This window comes from Phocoena phocoena, chromosome 1 (assembly GCF_963924675.1).
Source record: "Phocoena phocoena chromosome 1, mPhoPho1.1, whole genome shotgun sequence".
Lineage (NCBI taxonomy): Eukaryota > Metazoa > Chordata > Mammalia > Artiodactyla > Phocoenidae > Phocoena > Phocoena phocoena.
Genome location: NC_089219.1, coordinates 79,084,954 through 79,105,578, shown reverse-complemented (window position 1 = coordinate 79,105,578; position 20,625 = coordinate 79,084,954). Strand labels below are relative to the sequence as shown.

The 20,625-nt window shown below is 40.7% G+C and overlaps 1 protein-coding gene across 1 annotated transcript; it reads right to left on the bottom strand.

Annotated features, from left to right (window-relative positions):
- Positions 1-2,166: 2,166 nt before the first annotated feature.
- LRRC8B (leucine rich repeat containing 8 VRAC subunit B) lies at positions 2,167-20,153 on the bottom strand. Its single transcript, XM_065886518.1, has 2 exons — positions 18,015-20,153; positions 2,167-2,439 (listed from the first exon to the last, which is right to left on the bottom strand). Exons 1-2 carry the CDS (start codon positions 20,151-20,153, stop codon positions 2,167-2,169), a joined length of 2,412 nt encoding a protein of 803 aa, XP_065742590.1.
- Positions 20,154-20,625: the final 472 nt, after the last annotated feature.

Here is a 20,625-nt window from a genome sequence, read left to right as displayed (position 1 = left end):
TGCAGGTGAACAGAACTGGTGACTAGCCGGGAGGAGTTGTAGTTTGTCAGGGGAATAGTAGCAAATCTGAAATTTGTTTTAAAAACTCTTCCTGATAGAAGGGGGTAAGATTTTTCATACACATTATGGCTAATTATATGGCCCAAAACATTTAAACATATTTCCATGTATCATATTCATGTTCCAAACATAAGATAATCCTATCCAACACTGGAATCGGTACACGTGACAATTCTATCGTGCAACAGAGATGTGAAACATTAAAATGACAAAGAACTCAACATTCAAAAGATTGAAAATAACATAAAACCCTAGATATAGTCAGAATCTGTTTTCTGAAATCCTACAAGAAAGTTTCATCAGTTATGCCTGGCTCCCTGAGAACTTGAATGTTCTGACTAAAGGCAAGTTTTGGTAAGAATTGCATTTTTACACTGTTCTTTGTCATTCAGAATAAACAATAATGTTTTAGGCAGCTTTTGGTGTTTTATATTTTTTATAGCTATTACTCAAATTTCATTTGATGTGAACAATTCTTTTCTCTGAGTGTTAGTCCAGGGGTGTGTGGCAGGTGAGGGAAGCTACATTTTGCCATAATTTAGACTTTCATCTTTCTGGAAGGGACAAAGCAAGAGGAAACATACCATACAACACAATTCCATGTTTACAGTACTCTTTACCCATAGTGTTTTCCAGTTTTGTCTAGGTGCAGTTAATAGATTACTTCATAGTTACATCCAAAATGAGACAGCATCACAATGCCTAGACCCATTAGAGAAAAACACATTGAAAATGTACGTTTCCCCAAAATGAGTCAGTCGATTTTATTCATTTTACAATATGCATGATAATAAAAAGCCAAACACAAAGCTCTTTATAAAAAAGAGCAAAATGTATTCCAGAAAAGTTAGACAAAGGCATGAGATGAATTTCAGTTAACCAGATCTATTTCTTTGTGAGCTTTGAGAACTCATTTTAAGCACTGAATTTTAAGCTGAGTGTTTTACATTATAATCCTATCTAGAGATCATGCAGATGGAGAAGAAAGTATTTTGCTTAACTCTTACTTAATTTCTACAGAATGCTTTAAAATCCGTTTTAAAGATTCAAATCTGCACCTCTCCCCTCCGTCACAGTTTTTGAAGTAATTAAGAATTGTACCCGTACAATAGCACAGCACTAGGGAAGAGAGAGGTAGATGATGTGGCCATCCTCTTACAAGGAAACCCCCCAAATATTTTAGGGCATGAAACACAAGGCTTTTGTTATCCAAAAGTAATTAGTTGCAGAGTACAAAAACATTTTGGAACAGAATGTGCACAAATATGAGAACCATACGCAGCCAAAACCAAGTATATTAATAGTAAATTCTTAAAGAAAAGGATGTGTCCTCTGTACCTTACAAAAATTATTCTCACAGATTTTGAATCCAAGATTATACAATAAAAATATCTGTATGTTTTACATTTAATATAAAAATGATTAGCAAATAAAAAAGGCTTTGATGATATACAAGAAAAAATTTGAGTATACATTAATTTTTAGGATGCCCCGAGGGTGACATGCCCTAAGTACCCTGCTCCTGTTCTATGCAAAGGCCAAAGGCAGGCACTTTCTCAGGGTTCATCATTGTTGTTAAGAGAAAATCAGATGGAGGAAGACTCAAAACAAGCTGGGACAGGAAGTAAAAATTAAGCCAGAAGGAATTCTGCCTAGCACAATGTACCCTGCCTAAAACTATTTAAGACCATAAATCAAAGACAGTGCTCAGTGTACACATCAAGGGAATTTATGTTGATGAGTTTATGGTCTAGGTGATAAATATCAAAACAGGAAGTCAGTTAAAACAAGTATGCAAATAAGTAATACCTAATCTTCAAAAGATACAAACTGCAGTGTAGAGATTCAATAATTTCATGTCCCCATTCCACCCTCCAAGCGTACTTCTTATATTTCCATAAGTTAAAGATCAATTATTCACAAAACTTTAGTTCAGTGTTAATACTTTTTACCTGTTTAATTTAGGGATAGACACTGAGTTGCTTTAATAAGACATTGGGTTATAGTTAGTCATAATTATCCATTGTTCATCTTTACAACTTAGGAAAATTGAGTTCTCAGATAAAGCCCTGGAGTGTACTTTTAAAAATTATTTTCCTCTTTAGGTCAACATTTATCTAAGCATGTCTGCAAACGTTCTGTTACAGGGGGAGGAAGAGTATTGAGCAAATTCTCCTCAACAATCAGACAGCTCCGTTTGAGGGACTGACATCCTTCCAGTTCAGGAGGAAGTGTTTCCAGGTAATTACCAATGAGCTCCAGATGAGTAAGGTTCGACAGCTCACCCACGTGAGGGGACAAGCTCATCAGGCTATTTTTCCCCAAAAGTAAACACTGCAGCTTTTTGCACTGAAACAGCCCATCTGGTAGCATCTCAATCTGGAAAGGGAAAAGAAGAAGCCAGTAAAACTGTTTCTTGATGGCCTACCATAATACATCTATTTACCTATACCCCTACCTTTTCCCCAAAACATTTCTAGACATTTTACAGAGGTACATATAATAATGATGATACACTTGAAGTAGATGGGAAAGATAAAGGAAAAATACGGACATCCTGACATGGAGTCAGGATTGAGGCTACCTTGAACTTCTATAAACCCCTGCTGCATATGTGTGGGCAACAGATTTGGCTCTGACCATTCTAACAAGCAACACTCAGTTCTCAAAGGAAACCTAATCGGTTATATACTCATTGTCCCTGAGATAAAAAACAAATCAGTGGGCTTCCCTGGTGGTGCAGTGGTTGAGAATCTGCCTGCTAATGCAGGGAACACGGGTTCGAGCCCTGGTATGGGAGGATCCCACATGCCGCGGAGCAACTGGGCCCGTGAGCCACAACTATTGAGCCTGCGTGTCTGGAGCCTGTGCTCCGCAACACGAGAGGCCGCGATAGTGAGAGGCCCGTGCACCGCGATGAAGAGTGGCCCCCGCTTGCCACAACTAGAGAAAGCCCTCGCACAGAAACGAAGACCCAGCACAGCAAAAATAAATAATTAATAAACTCCTACCCCCAACATCTAAAAAAAACAAAACAAAACAGTGACTTAGGAGAAGTGTAATTATTCTTGAGTCCTAGTCAGAAATCAGGGATCTCAAGAGTCCTCATAACGAGTTTACTGTGTGGGATAATGAGCTATACTCTCAAGAACATCCCGAGAACAGACACAAGGCTATTTTTTAGGGTTTCACAGTAGAGACTGAAAACTTTATTCTGTTAAAAAAAAAAAAAGCTGACAGGAGTAGAGACAAGAAGATATGACAGACAATCTATACAATCTATACAGGATATGACAATCTATAGATATAGATATACAATCTATAGATATACAATAGATATAGATATACAATCCATGCAAGATATGACAATCACATGCACATTTCATTCCCCTCTACATACACACTCACGAGTATTTACTCTTCTTCCTGCTCTCTGAGAGTTTCGATTAAGTCATACGACACAGAGAAATCATTTAAAATACGATAAATAGCCTGCAATTAGGTCAACTCCTACAACTGCTCAACTGAACTGCTCCCCTATTTGGTGGGAAGTTTGCATTTGAGTTTCTAAGGGAGCCACAGTATGTATATGAAATAGGGTTTATTGGGGAAAGACACCCAGAGAAGGGCTGAGCACACTCAGTGTCCTCAGCTCTCATCCTGCCACTGAGGGGCAAGTGCGCTCCAGGAAGAGATGGATTGCATGCACTCCACCCTGTAATGTTCCCCATATTTATACAGGCCTGGACCAGGCATCTTTGCAACTATGAAACAATGTAGGCTCCTTTGTTCCAGAAGCGGCTTTGTTAGAAACAGGGATGAAACGGGCGCTCCAGATTTCAATCTGTTCCTCTGATGGGCTAGTGTAGCCCCACTGAGCCAGTTCTCTGCTGGAACTTCCGGGGCCTTCCAGAACTGTCTCTTCAAAAGGATAAACATTCCCTATACAGCATAAAAAATTGGTCAAATTGCATTCAAAAATGCTCATTATGTTGGAAATTGCCTTCTCCTCCATCACCCACATATACTCTCAGTAATGGCTATCCTTGAAAATAAATCTAATGATCACTGTTGCTAAGTCAGCCATGCATTACAGCTCATCATTCTACACCAAAATACTAGGTATAAGCAAAGGAAAATATCTACCCTTTTATTTCATTCCTTCTTAAGAATGCAGATGAAAAACCATAGATATGTCAATTTCAGTATAGAGATATGACAGAGAGATGAGAGACAGAAGAAATGTAACCTCCTTCTGATTAGAGATTATCTGCAGCTCAAAAGTAGTGTCAGTGACGTACAAGTAGAGGGAATGATCAGTCCTGTGCAATGTGCTCAGGGTTGAGAGTGCCTGCTGGTGCGAAAGGAGTGACTTAGGCAAAGAGGCTGGGAAGAGGGAAGACTTGGCTCACCTGTATTCAGTGAATGCCTGCTGGGAGCCTCATTTTGTGCCAGGTTCCCAGCTAGGTGTTGGGGATAAAGTAGTGAGCAAGACAGATGGGTCTCTCAACCTTGGCATTGTTGACATTTGGGGTGGGATAATTCTTTCTGTGGGGCTGTCCTGTGCATTGTGGAATGTTTAGCAGCATCCCTGGCCTCTACCTACTAGATGCCAGCGCCACTCCCCTCTCTAGTTGTGACGACTAAAAATGTCTCTTGACTAATGTCTTCCACAGTGTAAAACTGTCCCCATTTGAGAAGCACCGGTCTAAAGGGGGAGAGAAATATGAAACAATTATAGAAATCATTAGTCTACAACGGCTGCTAGGAAGAAGAGTGCCTTAACCAGGGCTGCCTCAAGGAATCCCAACCTCCCTTCCTCATTCAGCTTCCAGGCTCCAGCAGGTGCCTTGCTTGATTGCACTGATTTCCTATTGAATGAAGACCCTAAAGCCGTTGTCCTCATTCTCCTTCTGTCTGGCTGTCAACACTACCATGTCTCACCCATCTTCTTTCATCTCTCTCAATTTGTGATTTTAGCTTCTTCTCAGCCCCCAGAGTACAGGCGAGGGATTTCACCAGGCAATGAGAGCGAGCCTCTGGGGTTGGCCCCTCAGTTGTGTCGTAAAAGTGAGTTAAGGACTGTGGTTAGCAGCACACTTCCTGAGCGGTAAGTATCCGTCTCAGGGGCTTTCTCCCAGCATCATCACGCAGCTCAAGCACAGGGCCTTAACTCACGAGGCTGGGGAGCTGTGTTAGAGACTCAAGACTTTCTTTCAAGTCAGCAGTTTTATCTTGAAAAATAGACTTACAAATTTTGCCTGAGCCAATAAACTAAAAAAAAATGTTTAGATAGCATTTATTTATACTGAATTCACTTAGCATGCCCTTTCTTAAACTATATAATACATGAGCCAGAAAGGAAAAAAATTCCCCAGTGGACCACTGATTTCTTCTCAAAAATCAAAAGAAATGTTTACAGACTATCAGATGATAAACTATATAAACAGAATGGTTTTATAGAATAAACTGTATTACATATATTTAATAAACTATGAAATAAACTGAAAAAGAACTCACTATGGTTACATTATCACTCTACATCCTAGAATTTTCTGGCAACCAAATACTTTCAACAAAATGTATTGAAGCCCCCAGAACATCAAAGGAAGGATGGTTCTCATCCTATATTCATGGCTGCCATTGATAATTAAATATTCCACTGTTTCTCAGAGGCTGGGACCTCATTTCAGAATTCTTTTCAGTGTCAGATTTCCTATTTTTCTGCCCCTTGACACATGCTATCTCAGAACATGTCAACCTGAATCTATAAAATCCAATCATTTCAAGAAGCAAAGCTGAATACTTCCATATCTAAGTGGTAATATCAAAACCAACAAGGAGCACTGCTACATAAATGATCTGCAGAAGGAATTTCTACATTATTCACCTTCTGGCTAAAGTCTTTGAGTTGCATTAAATGCAGAAACGGAGAAACTGGAAGACCTAGGTGTAAATTGGAGTGGTTTTTAAGATTTGAGGAAGGTTATTAAATCCTCTCCCTTTCCTGTGCTTCTCCATCACATTCAACACCATCATAATCCAGTTACACTTTGGCACTGGATAGAGGTGGATGCTGCCTCTTCCTCTCCCATCATCTACACACACCACTGCTTCCCGTGGAACATCATGTGGACTGATGCATCTGAGCTGTAGGAGAAAGAGCACTAGAGCAGGAGCTGGAACATGGGTTCCGTCCCAGATCCATCGCTGGGAAGCTTTGGACCTCAGTCAAATTGCTCTGAGCCTCAGTTTCAGTATCAGTAAAGTGAAAGGGGTGGACTAGAACAGAGATTGGCAAAGTTTTTCTCTAAAGGAGCGGAACAGTAAATATTTTAGGTTTTGCAGGGCAAGTGGCAAAACTGAAAATATTATGTAGGTACTTACAATAACAAGAGAGAAAACATTTCATACATTTAAGTGATGTAATTAAAAATACAATAACACAATTGAGTACAATTTCTTTGTAATACAGGCCCACTAAGGAGAACAATGCAACTTATTCATGGACACTGAAATTTGAATTTCATATAATTTTCATATGTGATGAAATATTATTATTCTTTTGATTTTTTTCCCCAACCACTTAAAAATTTAAAAACCATTCTTAGGTCAGGCTGTGGGAGGATCTGGCTCCCAGGCTGTAGCTTGCTGACCTCAGGACCAATGACCCACAGTGTTCCTTTCAGATACAAGAGTCTCTTAATCTATATTCCTACTTCTAAATCATAATGATTAAACCTTTCCACAGGGTTTTGTTTCTTGACTGTCCTCTCCCAACCCTTGTGTATGCTACAACCAGAGCCTCCTTTGAAGGTACTGATTCAGGCTAACTAGCACTTTCAGGCTCAAGCCTCACCTCAGCTACTACCCAGTGACTCAAACTTGAACTAGACTGGTAGAATTCAAGGCACTCTCCACTCTGACCCACCTTCTAAAGGCTCTCATCTCTTATTACATCTGCCGATGCCTGTTGCAATCCTCTGGGCATGACCTCTATAGTCCTTTCACATTTCCCCAGTCAATGTTCTCAGGAACACTCTTCTCAAGAATTACCATGGAAAAGAACACCCTGCTCAACTATGTGTGGCAAACGTTGCACACCATATCTCCCTCTTGGAGAAGCACAATGCATGTTCATATGTTAAAGTCTCTGAGGAATCCTGCAGCAAAAATATGCTAAAAAATGTTTAATTTTTTTTGTGATAAAACTTATTACTATTCAGTGGAGTAAACTCTGGAGTGCCCTCTCAGTGAATGTCTGTCATTTGGGGGGCTGCCCCACATCTTCTATGTCCTGAGAATTCCCTACCTTATCTTGATGGGACTCTTGGTGGGAAGCAGAGCCCACTTCCAACTAGAGGAACTGAAAACAAAAGATCCTTGTGTTCCCAGATAACTTACAGCTCAAGTGTGAGCATTCTTCAGCTCTGTCAGGTGCTCAGACGTGGGCCTTGTGTCACAAAGCAGCAGAAACCATGAAGAACCGATTTTGTGGGCGGGCAAGGGCTACAGTAGCAGCAGCAGCATTTTCAGGACAGCATTGGTGTGCAGTGCTGGTATCGTCAGTGTCAAGGTATCTTCCTCATTTTACTTTTGTACTATGATTTTGGCTGCATTTCTTTCGCTATCTAACTTTGTGCTTGATTGTTTTCCAAGCTTCATTCTTCAGCCGTTTCAGTGATGAGATACATGACAGCCTTTCAATAAATGTATTTTCTGCGTAACCCCAGAGTTAGTATCTGTTGCCTCCATCTATAAACCTGACATCTATAAACACTGCCCAAGTCTTTAAAAAAGAAGAGTCTGATATATACACTACCAAATGTAAAATAGATAGCTAGTGGGAAGCAGCCGATAGCACAGAGAGATCAGCTCCGTGCTTTGTGTCCACCTAGAGGGGTGGGATAGGGAGGGTGGGAGGGAGACGCAAGAGGGAGAAGATATGGGGATATATGTGTATGTATAGCTGATTCACTTTGTTATAAAGCAGAAACTAACACAGCATTGTAAAGCAATTATACTCCAATAAAGCTGTTTAAAAAAAAAAAGTCTTTAAAAACTGTTCTTTCAGGAATCTTTACCAACTTCCATTCCAAATGGAGGAATCAACTCACATTTCTGTGTATATGCACGTCTAAGTATTTATGCAGCAGGTTTGATGTTTTATTTTCTGATTTTTATAAATATTTTGGTCTACTTCATAGACTCATGAGAACCTTAAGGTTTCAAGAAGGAACCTTGAAATTAGTTAAATCCCTATATGAAACATGAATCCTTAATTCCCTTTAACAATATTCCTACCAAGTGGTTGACAATTTATATCTGGACAGTTTTATTAATAAGAAAATCACTTCTCCCTTCTCAAATGTTCATTCAGTCTTTGGACAGCTTTCTGGGGAAAGATGAGAAATCTCCTGCTTGTCCAAGCTCTAACACTTACAGCTACTCCCAATAAGCTTTCTTTCCTATGTAAGGTCTTCCAAATATTCGAAGACCAATATTGTGGACTATTCTCTCTCCCTTCCCTCCCCAGTACTTCCTATAATTAGGATACACTACACCATCAGAGAGGAACGTTTCATCTGTCTGGTCACTGTCTTCTGAGTTCCAGTTTCTCCACATTCTTAGCAGGTAAGTCTCTTCATAGCTCTGATGAAGTGATCCTAACCCATTCAAAGGTGTCACAGTCATCGTTATGGCCCGGAGGATGCTCCACAACTGCTGGCTAGCCCACTTCTGAGACAACACAGACAAAGACACCGTTGTACTTTGGCCATAAACTTTCTTCAGCATAAGACTTTTCATATTACAAAGTACCCTTCAAGACAAAATATGTCTGACACTAACACCTAGTCTCCCTTTTAGCCACAATCAAGTCAGTAAACTTGGTGTCAAAGGTACCAATGATCTTAAAGTTAACATTGAACTACAGAAAGCCGTTAACCTGCTTATACATTTAGATAATTCACGGCCCGCTGACAATTTAACCAGCCACGACTTTCAAAAATGTATGGAGTGGTCAGGAGGAGCTTCAAGATGTCAGAAGAGTAAGACGCGGAGATCGCCTTCCTCCCCACACATACATCAGAAATACATCTACACGTGGAACAACTCCTACAGAACACCTACTGAACGCTGGCAGAAGACCTCAGACTTCCCAAAAGGCAAGAAACTCCCCATGTACCTGGGTAGGGCAAAAGAAAAAAGGATAAACAGAGACAAAAGAATAGGGACGGGACCTGCACCAGTGAGAGGAAGCTGTGAAGGAGGAAGGGTTTCCACACACTAGAAGCCCCTTCGCGGGCGGAGACTGCGGGTGGCAGAGGGGGAAAGCTTCGGGGCCGCGGAGGAGAGCACAGCAACAGGGGTGCGGAGCGCAAAGCAGAGAGATTCCCGCACAGAGGATCGGTGCCGACCGGCACTCACCAGCCCGAGAGGCTTGTCTGCTCATCCGCTGGGGCGGGCAGGGCTGGGAGTTGAGGCTCGGGCTTCGGTCGGAGCGCCGGGAGAGGACTGGGGTTGGCGGCGTGAACACAGCCTTTAGGGCGTTAGTGCACCGCGGCTAGCCGGGAGGGAGTCCGGGAAAAAGTCTGGACCTGCCGAAGAGGCAAGAGACTTTTTCTTCCCTCTTTGTTTCCTGGTGCGCGAGGAGAGGGGATTAAGAGTGCTGCATAAAGGAGCTCCAGAGACGGGCACGAGCCGCGGCTAAAAGCGCGGACCCCAGAGACGGGCATGAGACGCTAAGGCTGCTGCTGCCGCCACCAAGAAGCCTGTGTGCGAGCACAGGTCACTATCCACACCCCGCTTCCGGGAAGCCTGTGCAGCCCGCCACTGCCAGGGTCCCGGGATCCAGGGACAACTCCCCCCTGGAAAACACACGGTGCGCCTCAGGCTGGTGCAACGTCACAGTGGCCTCTGCCACCGCAGGCTCGCCCCGCATCCGTAACCCTCCCTCCCCCCGGCCTGAGTGAGCCAGAGCCCCCAAATCAGCTGCTACTTTAACCCCGTCCTGTCAGAGTGAAGAACAGACACCCTCAGGTGACCTACATGAAGAAGCAGGTCCAAATCCAAAGCTGAACCTCAGGAGCTGTGTGAACAAAAAAGAGAAAGGGAAATCTCTCCCGGCAGCCTCAGAAGCAGCGGATTAAATCTCCACAATTAACTTCATGTACCCTGCATCTGTGGAATACCGGATTAGACAATGAATCATCCCAAATTGAGGAGGTGGACTTTGGGAGCAATATATATACATATATATATATTTTTTCCCCCTTTTTGTGAGTGTGTATGTATATGCTTCTGTGTGTGATTTTGTCTGTATAGCTTTGCTTTTACAATTTGTCATAGGGTTCTGTCTGTCCTTTTTTTTTTTTGTTCGTTTTTAGTATATATATTTTTTTCTGCGGTACACGGGCCTCTCACTGTTGTGGCCTCTCCCGTTGCAGAGCACAGGCTCTGGACGCGCAGGCTCAGCGGCCATGGCTCACGGGCGTATCCGCTGCATGGCATGTGGGATCTTCCCGGACCGGGGCACGAACCCATGTCCCCTGGATTGGCAGGCGGACTCTCAACCAGTGTGCCACCAGGGAAGCCCTTTAGTATAGTTTTTAGTGCTTATTATCCTTGGTGGATTTGTTTTTTGGTATGGTTGCTCTCTTCTTTCTTTTTTTTATGATTACTTAAAATTTTTTTATTAATTATTATTTTTATTTTAATAACTTTATTTTATTTTATCTTCTTTCTTTCTTTCCTTCTTTTTTTTCCTCCCTTTTTCCTGAGCCGTGTGGATGACAAGCTCTTGGTGGTCCAGCCAGGAGTCAGGGCTGTGCCTCTGAGGTGGGAGAGCCAAGTTTAGGACATTGGTCCACAAGAGACCTCTCAGCTCCACGTAATATCAAATGGGGAAAATCTCCCAGAGATCTCCATCTCAATGCCAAGACCCAGCTCCACTCAACGACCAGCAAGTTCCAGTGCTGGACGCCTTATGCCAAACGACTAGCAAGACAGGAACACAACCCCACCCATTAGCAGAGAGGCTGCCTAAAATCATAATACAGTCACAGACACCCCAAAACACACCACCGGACATGGACCTGCCCACCAGAAAGACAAGATCCAGCCTCATCCACAAGAACACAGGCACTAGTCCCCTCCCCAAGGAAGCCTACACAACCCACTGAAACACCTTAGTCACTGGGGGCAGACACCAAAAACAATGGGAACTACGAACCTGCAGCCTGCAAAAAGGAGACCCCAAACACAGTAAGTTAAGCAAAATGAGAAGACAGAGAAACACACAGCAGATAAAGGAGCAAAAAAACCCACCAGACCTAACAAATGAAGAGGAAATAGACAGTCTACCTGAAAAAGAATTCAGAATAATGATAGTAAAGATGATCCAAAATCTTGGAAATAGAACGGAGAAAATACAAAGAAATGTTTAACAAGGACCTAGAAGAACTAAAGAGCCAATAAACAATGATGAACAACACAATAAATAAAATTAAAAATTCTCTAGAAGGGATCAATAGCAGAATAACTGAGGCAGAATACAGGTAAGTGACCTGGAAGATAAAATAGTGGAAATAACTACTGCAGAGCAGAATAAAGAAAAAAGAATGAAAAGAATTGAGGACAGTCTCAGAGACCTCTGGGACAACATTAAATGCACCAACATTCGAATTATAGGGGTCCCAGAAGAAGAAGAGAAAAAGAAAGGGACTGAGAAAATATTATAGTTGAAAACTTCTCTAATATGAGAAAGGAAATAGTTAATCGAGTCCAGGAAGCACAGAGAGTCCCATACAGGATAAATCCAATGAGAAACACGCCAAGACACATATTAATAAAACTATCAAAAATTAAATACAAAGAAAAAATATTAAAAGCAGCAAGGGAAAAACAACAAATAACATACAAGGGAATCGCCATAAGGTTAACAGCTGATCTTTCAGCAGAAACTCTGCAAGCCAGAAGGGACTGGCAGGACATATTTAAAGTGATGAAGGGGAAAAACCTACAACCAAGATTACTCTACCCAGCAAGGATCTCATTCAGATTTGGCGGAGAAATTAAAACCATTACAGACAAGCAAAAGCTAAGAGAATTCAGCACCACCAAACCAGCTTTACAACAAATGCTAAAGGAACTTCTCTAGGCAGGAAACACAAGAGAAGGAAAAGACCTACAATAACAAACCCAAAACAATTAAGACAATGGTAATATGAACATACATATCAATAATTACCTTAAATGTAAATGCATTAAACGCTCCAACCAAAAGACACAGACTGGCTGAATGGATAAAAAACAAGACCTGTATACATGCTGTCTAAAGAAACCCACTTCAGACCTAGGGACACATACAGACTGAAAGTGAGGGTACGGAAAAAGATATTCCATGCAAATGAAAGTCAAAAGAAAGCTGGAGCAGCAATTCTCATATCAGACAAAATAGATTTTGAAACAAAGACTATTACAAGAGACAAAAAAGGACACTACATAATGATCAAGGGATCAATCCAAGAAGATACAGCAATTGTAAATATTTATGTACCCAACATAGAAGCACCTCAATACATAAGGCAAATACAGCCATAAAAGGGGAGATTGACAGTAACACAATCATAGTAGGGGATTTTAACACCCCACTTTCACCAATGGACAGATCATACAAAATGAAAATAAATAAGGAAACACAAGCGTTAAATGATACATTAAACAAGATGGACTTAATTGATATTTATAGGACATTCCATCCAAAAACAACAGAATACACTTTCTTCTCAAGTGCTCATGGAACATTCTGCAGGATAGATCATATCTTGGGTCACAAATCAAGCCTTGGTAAATTTAAGAAAATTGAAATCGTATCAAGTATCTTTTCTGACCACAATGCCATGAGACTAGATATCAATTACAGGGAAAAAAATCTGTAAAAAATACAAACACGTGGAAGATAAACAATACACTACTTAATAACCAAGAAATCACTGAAGAATTCAAACAGAAAATCAAAAAATACCTACAAACAAATGACAATGAATACACGACGACCCAAAACCTACGGGATGCACCAAAAGCAGTTCTAAGAGGGAAGTTTATAGCAATACAATCCTACCTTAAGAAACAAAAATATCTCAAATAAACAACATAACCTTACACCTAAAGCAATCATAGAAAGAAGAACAAAAAAACCCCCAAAGATAGTAGAAGGAAAGAAATCATAAAGATCAGATCAGAAATAAATGAAAAAGAAATGAAGGAAACTATAGCAAAGATAAATAAAACTAAAAGCTGGTTCTTTGAGAAGATAAACAAAACTGATAAACCATTAGCCAGACTCATCAAGAAAAAAAGGGAGAAGACTCAAATCAATAGAATTAGAAATGAAAAAGAAGTAACAACTGACACTGCAGAAATACAAAGGATCATGAGAGATTACTACAAGCAACTATATGCCAATAAAATGGATAACCTGGAAGAAATGGACAAATTCTTAGAAATGCACAACTTTCTCAGACTGAACCAGGAAGAAACAGAAAATATGAACAGACTAATCAAAAGCACTGAAATTGAAACTGTGATTAAAAATCTTCCAACAAACAAAAGCCAAGGACCAGATGGATTCAGAGGAAAATTCTATGAAACATTTAGAGAAGAGCTAACACCTATCCTTCTCAAACTCTTCCAAAATATAGCAGAGGGAGGAACACTCCCAAACTCATTCTACGAGGCCACCATCACCCTGATACCAAAATCAGACAAAGATGTCACAAAGAAAGAAAACTACAGGCCAATATCACTGATGAACATAGATGCAAAAATCCTCAAAAAAATACTAGCAAAAAGAATCCAACAGCACATTAAAAGAATCATAAACCATGATGAAGTGGGGTTTATCCCAGGAATGCAAGCATTCTTCAATATACGCAAATCAATCAATGTGATACAACATATTAACAAAGTGAAGGAGAAAAACCATATGATCATCTCAATAGATGCAGAGAAAGCTTTTGACAAAATTCAACACCCATTTGTGATAAAAAGCCTCTAGAAAGTAGGCACTGAGGGAACTTACCTCAACCTAATAAAGGCCATATATGACAAACCCAGAGCCAACATCGTCTTCAATGGTGAAAAACTGAAACCATTTCCATTAAGATCAGGAACAAGAAAAGGTTGTCCACTGTCACCACTATTATTCAACATAGTTTTGGAAGTTTTAGCCACAGCAATCAGAGAAGAAAAAGAAATAAAAGGAATCCAAATCAGAAAAAAAGAAGTAAAGCTGTCACTGTTTGCAGATGACATGGTACTATACATAGAGAATCCTAAAGATGCTACCAGAAAACTACTAGAGCTAATCAACGAATTTGGTAAAGTAGCAGGATACAAAATTAATGCACGGAAATCTCTTGCATTCCTATACATTATTGATGAAGAACCTGAAAGAGAAATTAAGGAAACACTCCCATTTACCACTACAACAAAAAGAATAAAATACCTAGGAATAAACCTACCTAAGGAGACAAACTACCTGTATACAGAAAACTATAAGACCCTGATGAAAGAAATTAAAGACGACAAAAACAGATGGAGAGATATACCATGTTCTTGGATTGGAAGAATCAATACTGTGAAAATGACTATACTACCCAAAGAAATCTACAGATTCCATGCAATCCCTATCAAACTACCAATGGCATTTTTCACAGAACTAAAACAAAAAATTTCAAAATTCGTATGGAAACACAGAAGACCCCGAATAGCCAAAGCAATCTTGAGAAAGAAAAATGGAGCTGGAGGAATCAGGCTCCTGGACTTCAGACTATACTACAAAGCTACAGTAATCAAGACAGTATGGTACTGGCACAGAAATATAGATCAATGGAACAGGATAGAAAGCCCAGAGATTAACCCACGCACATATGGTTACCTTATATTTGATAAAGGAGGCTAGAATATACAGTGGAGAAAAGACAGCCTCTTCACTAAGTGGTGCTGGGAAAACTGGACAGTTACATGTATAACAATGAAATTAGAACATTCCCCAACACCATACACAAAAATAAACTCAAAATGGATTAAAGACCTAAAGGTAAGGCCAGACACTATCAAACTTTTAGAGGAAAACATAGGCAGAACACTCTATGACATAAATCACAGCAATAACCTTTTTGACACGCCTCCTAGAGAAATGGAAATAAAAACAAAAATAAACAAATGGGACCTAATGAAACTTAAAAGTTTGCATAGCAAAGGAAACCATCACCAAGACGAAAAGACAACGCTCGGAATGGGAGAAAATATTTGCAAATGAAGCAACTGACAAAGGATTAACCTCCAAAATTTACAAGCAGCTCATGCAACTCAATATCAAAAAAACAAACAACCAAATCCAAAAATGGGCAGAAGATCGTAATAGACAGTTCTCCAAAGAAGATACACAGATTGCCAAGAAACACATGAAAGGATGCCCAAAATCACTAATCATTAGAGAAACGCAAATCAAAACTACGAGGTACCACCTCACACCAGTAAGAATGGCTATCATCAAAAAATCTACAAACAATAAATGCTGAAGAGGGTGTGGAGGAAAAGGAACCCTCTTGCACTGTTGGTGGGAATGTAAATTGATACAGCCACTATGGACAACAGTATGGAGGCTCCTTAAAAACCTAAAAATAGAACTACGATATGACCCAGCAATCCCACTACTGGGCATATACCCTGAGAAAACTATAATTCAAAAAGAGTCATGTACCACAATGTTCATTGCAGCTCTATTTACAATAGCCAGGACATGGAAGCAACCTAAGTGTTCATCGACAGATGAATGGATAAAGAAGATGTGGCACATATATACAATGGAATATCACTCAGCCATAAAAAGAAATGAAATTGAGTTATTTGTAGTGAGGTGGGTGGACGTAGAATGTGTCATACAGAGTGAAGTAAGTCAGAAAGAGAAAAATAAATACCGTATGCTCACACATATATATGGAATCTAAAAAAAAAAAAAAAGGTTCTGACGAACCTTGGGGCAGGACAGGAATAAAGACACAGATGTAGAGAATGGACTTGAGGACTCGGAGTGGGAAGGGTAAGCTGGGACGAAGTAAGAGAGTTGCATGGACATATATACACTACCCAGTGTAAAATAGATAGCTAGTGGGAAGCAGCCACATAGCACAGGGAGATCAGCTGGGTGCTCTGTGACCAACTAGAGGGGTGGGATAGAGAAGGTGGGAGGGAGGGAGACGCAAGAGGGAGGAGATATGGGGATATATGTATATGTATAACTGATTCACTTTGTTATAAAAAAAGAATGGGTTGTCCCCTCATGGAGTAACCCTAAGGAGCAGAACTGAAGGGTCTTGGGGTATTATTCTTCCTACATATATTCAGAGATTGCTTAATAAAAGCGTGTTAATCTGTTCACACCGGAAGAAAAAAACAATTATGGACTGATTTAACTGTACAACAACTTGGTGAAACCAATGCCTTTCAAAAGAATTATTTATACTTTTTATTATAGGTTTAACAACAGAAAAAGTATAACCAAAATACTAATATTAATCAACTGCATAATTAAACAACACTTATGATAAATCTCTAGACCTGTAGTTTTCAAAGTATGGTCACCAGACCAGCAGCACCAACTTCACCTGAGATTTTTAGAACTGCAAACTGCAGACCTACTTACTGAATCAGAACTGTGGAGTGGGGCTCAGCAATCTGTGTTTTAACAGGGCCTTCAGGTAATTCTGATGTAAACTGCTAATCTAGATCAACCTTAAAGGAGTTTTAAAACCTCAAAATCCTTTAAGACATGAAGATGTTTTGTTTATTGTATAATGGGTTCTATCCTTTTACGTATGAGTAAAATCATAGAATTCTAAAAGTCAGTATGAATTGTGCCTCATTCCCCACCTCTCTGGTATTTTTCCAACAATCCATGGTTTCTGAAAATACTGTCTGGTGATTAACATGTTTACTAGCCAACACCATGCTGGTAGCTATATTTAGCATGAAATATGAATTATAAAAAGTCCAGGAGATAGTACCTTTTTGGGTAGAGCAGAAGAAAACAGTTCCCATTTTTAACTAGAGGAGGATCACTTTCATCTTTTGGCAGACCTGATTTCTGATAGGTTTTTTTTCTTTTTCCCATATGGATATTACCGTCATTCTCTTGCCCTTTCAGCCAGCATGATTTTTTGTCTTTTTCCTCCTCCTTCACATTTTAACCTAGGAAACTGCTCATTTATTTTGTTTTTTCTTGTTTCAGCAAAGTTAACTTTTCCTTAACTTGGCTTTACTGTTGCAAATTATGGTTCATTTTTAAAGCACAGATGCTGGAAAAAGCTTCCAAGGAGCCCTAGTGTTGCATTATAGAACCAGGCCTTTCATTTTGAATTGTCTTTCTAGACATGCATGGAGATTTCAAGTCTTTCTTACTGTATCACAAAAAAGACTTATGAATAATTCATGATCACAGTATTTTTAACAAAAAGTTCTCCCACGACAGATTTGGAAAGCTGAAAAGTTTTATGAAACTTTCTAAATACTTAAGACTTTTCCAAAATGAAAGCAAGCCCTGCCATAACTAATTAATTAGTTTAAAACACTTCAATTGTAATGTTTATGTAAAAAACAGAGAAAGAGGATAAAGAGAACACTTGTTGAGTATCTACTATGTGCCATGAACTGTGCCAAATGTTTATATATTTTTTCATAAAATCTCCATGACAACTTGTAAATTAGATGAAAAACTGATGCTCAGTGTTTTGATAATTTGTCCATGGTCACATGTCTAGAAGTGGTAGTCAGGCCGAGCTCAGGATGCTTAGTAAGACTTAAAGTCCATTATCTTTAACTACATCACACACTGCAACAGCAGATGCTCAAATAACTGGCCAAATAAAGGGCAGAATGGATTTACTTACATTGTTGTTGGTCACAGCAAAGTACTGCAAATTACTCAGATACTGGATTTCTTCTGGAATGAAGGTCAGGTGGTTATAGCTTAGATCCAAATAATGTAGTTTGGTGCATAGGAAAAGCTGCAGGGGCAGATTCTCAATGTTATTATGGTCCAAAGAGAGTTGCTCTAGATTAGATAATGCCCCAATCTGGGCCGGAATATAAGCTATGTTATTGTGCCACAACTTTAAGCAGGAAAGATTCTGGAGATGCTGAAAGCTAATGATCTCTTCCACAGTTTTAAGGTTATTTTCTTTAAGGTTTAACTCATGCAAATTGTTCAGACTGAAAATGGAGTGCGGAATGCGTTCCAGGTCGCAGCTGATCAGCTCCAGGCTTTTCAGATTGACCATCTTTTTCAAGTTGTTCAATACAACCAGCTTGCTCCCCTCGTTATCGAGGGACAACTTCTGCAGCGAAGGCAGGAGGTCTGTAACGACTTGTGGGATCCGGGAGATGCTGCTCTTCAAGTAGAGGGTCCTCAGGTTTTTCAAGTCCTGAAAGCCCTCCAAATGCATGGTACTCACCTGCTCAGGTAGAACACAGCCTGACAGGTAAAGCTCCTTGAGATTCTTCAGATGAAATACCCAGCGTGGAATTTTCCCCATTTCAGTAAATTTCAGGCGGAGGATTTTTAAATTCTCCTCTAGAAAGGCCAGGGCAGGATGGTCGACCACCAGAGACGAATGGTACACGTGAAGCTCCTTGAGGTTGACCAGCTGCGAGACCGCAGAAGGCAGCTTGACCTCAGGGATCAGCTCCAGGCTTAGCACTTCAATTTCTGTCAGCTCAAAGACATTGTCTGGAAGACCGTTTAGCATGAAAAGATGCAGTTCTATCTTGTCCTGGGAATTTTTCACAAGCTTACTTTTCAGTTTCTCGACCGTCCATTCGTTGTTGAGGTTGATCTGTTTCAGTTTGTTCTCACTGACCTCCGACAGGAATATGGAGAAGCGTTTGGAGTAAAGAGGATCATACTGATCAGCCAGATGCAGAATGAAGGCGAAGTCATTCTTGACATCCGGGATGTCACTGTAGTTGCTTTTTTCTCTCAGCGCCTCAAAAGAATATTGCTTCAGAGAACTCCGCAGCATCCACCACAAGCTGTAGGAGGAGGTAAGACCATAAAGTATAACCAAGATGACATAAAATGAAGCCAGGACCTTAAATATTTCTGCCAAGGAGTAGACACACTGGTAGCGCTTATATCCAGTAAAAGCCTGCACATCCACTGAACAGTCAATTTCAAGAGTAATGTAGGTTAAAAAATACGGAACGTAAGTTATGATGAGGACAAACAAAATGACTTTGACTATTATCTGCTTCAGATACACTCTATAAATGATATCCTTCTGTTCCACGTGCATGCGGAACCTTTTCACTTTTTCAAAGATGGCTTTGGCCTGTTCGCCCTCCTTCTTGTCCAGGACGCTAGAAGTTGGGCTTTCTATGCCAGCTGACTCTAAGCCAGGCTGCGGGTAGGGCAATGACTGCTTGTTGGAATCAACATCAGCTGAGCACCCTGAGGAAGAAAGCAAAACCTTGGACTTGGAGAGTGTCAGGGGCCTCACTGACTGCTCAGCCACCGTCTCTGACAGGGCACGGGTGGTCCATGGAGAATCGAAGCACTTGTGAAGGATGGCCACAAAATGCTCGAGCCTGGAACTGGTACTGGGGTAGTGCAGCCAAAAGTTGCTGCAGGCTGCAAAGATGAGCGTGTGCAAGAGCACCAGGTAGGGAAAGAACTTTGCGAACCAGTGGAGCTGCTTCTCATAACAGACGGCGTCGATGTAGGAGTACTGCTGTCGGTGGAGGTCGTTCTGGATTCTGAGGGGGAGCGGAAGCAGAGTCCCGGGATCGGAAGACGTGTTCACGCTGGCTTTCAGGATGTCCCAAGGCACGGCGCAGTGATTGTCGAATTCCACCTTACACGGAAGACAGCACAGAACCCTGCTCTGTGTGAGCTGGAGGGCTCCAGCCAGCACGGCCACCAGCAGCATGATCAGGGTGATGTAATACCAAAAGACGTCCCACCACGGTTTTAGGATGTGATAAGACGACTGGGCGTCTGCTAAACATTTTAGCTCTGTTAGTGTAATCATGACTTTCCCTTGTAGGAGGACAGAAACTGGAGGAGGAAAATAAAAGAAAAACCACTGAAGCAAGTACCCCAAATAAGCTTAAACTCTAAGGCTTGTACATAACCAAGTAGGATCTAACTCAGGGGCAAAACCTGGGAAGCAGGGCTGATGATCAAAAGGTATCAACGTTTCCTGGTTTCATTCGAAACCTTAGGCTATGCCAACGGAGCACTGTAAAGTCCCTTAGATGAGAGACCATTTGGTGACAGCCAGATTGGACCTGTAAAGGTATTTATTTGGTGCAGGAGGTGAAGCAACTATCTAGTTTCCTCCTGCATCTTCACTTCATGCTAAGCTACTAAAAACCAGAAGCCGAATTTTCTTCAATCAACGTTAGGAAAACTTGTTCTTATGCTACTAATTTCTAACAGCCACATTTTGTACCTTCCAAATGGTCTGAATAAGCTCTCTTTCACATTCCACTCCCAAAGTC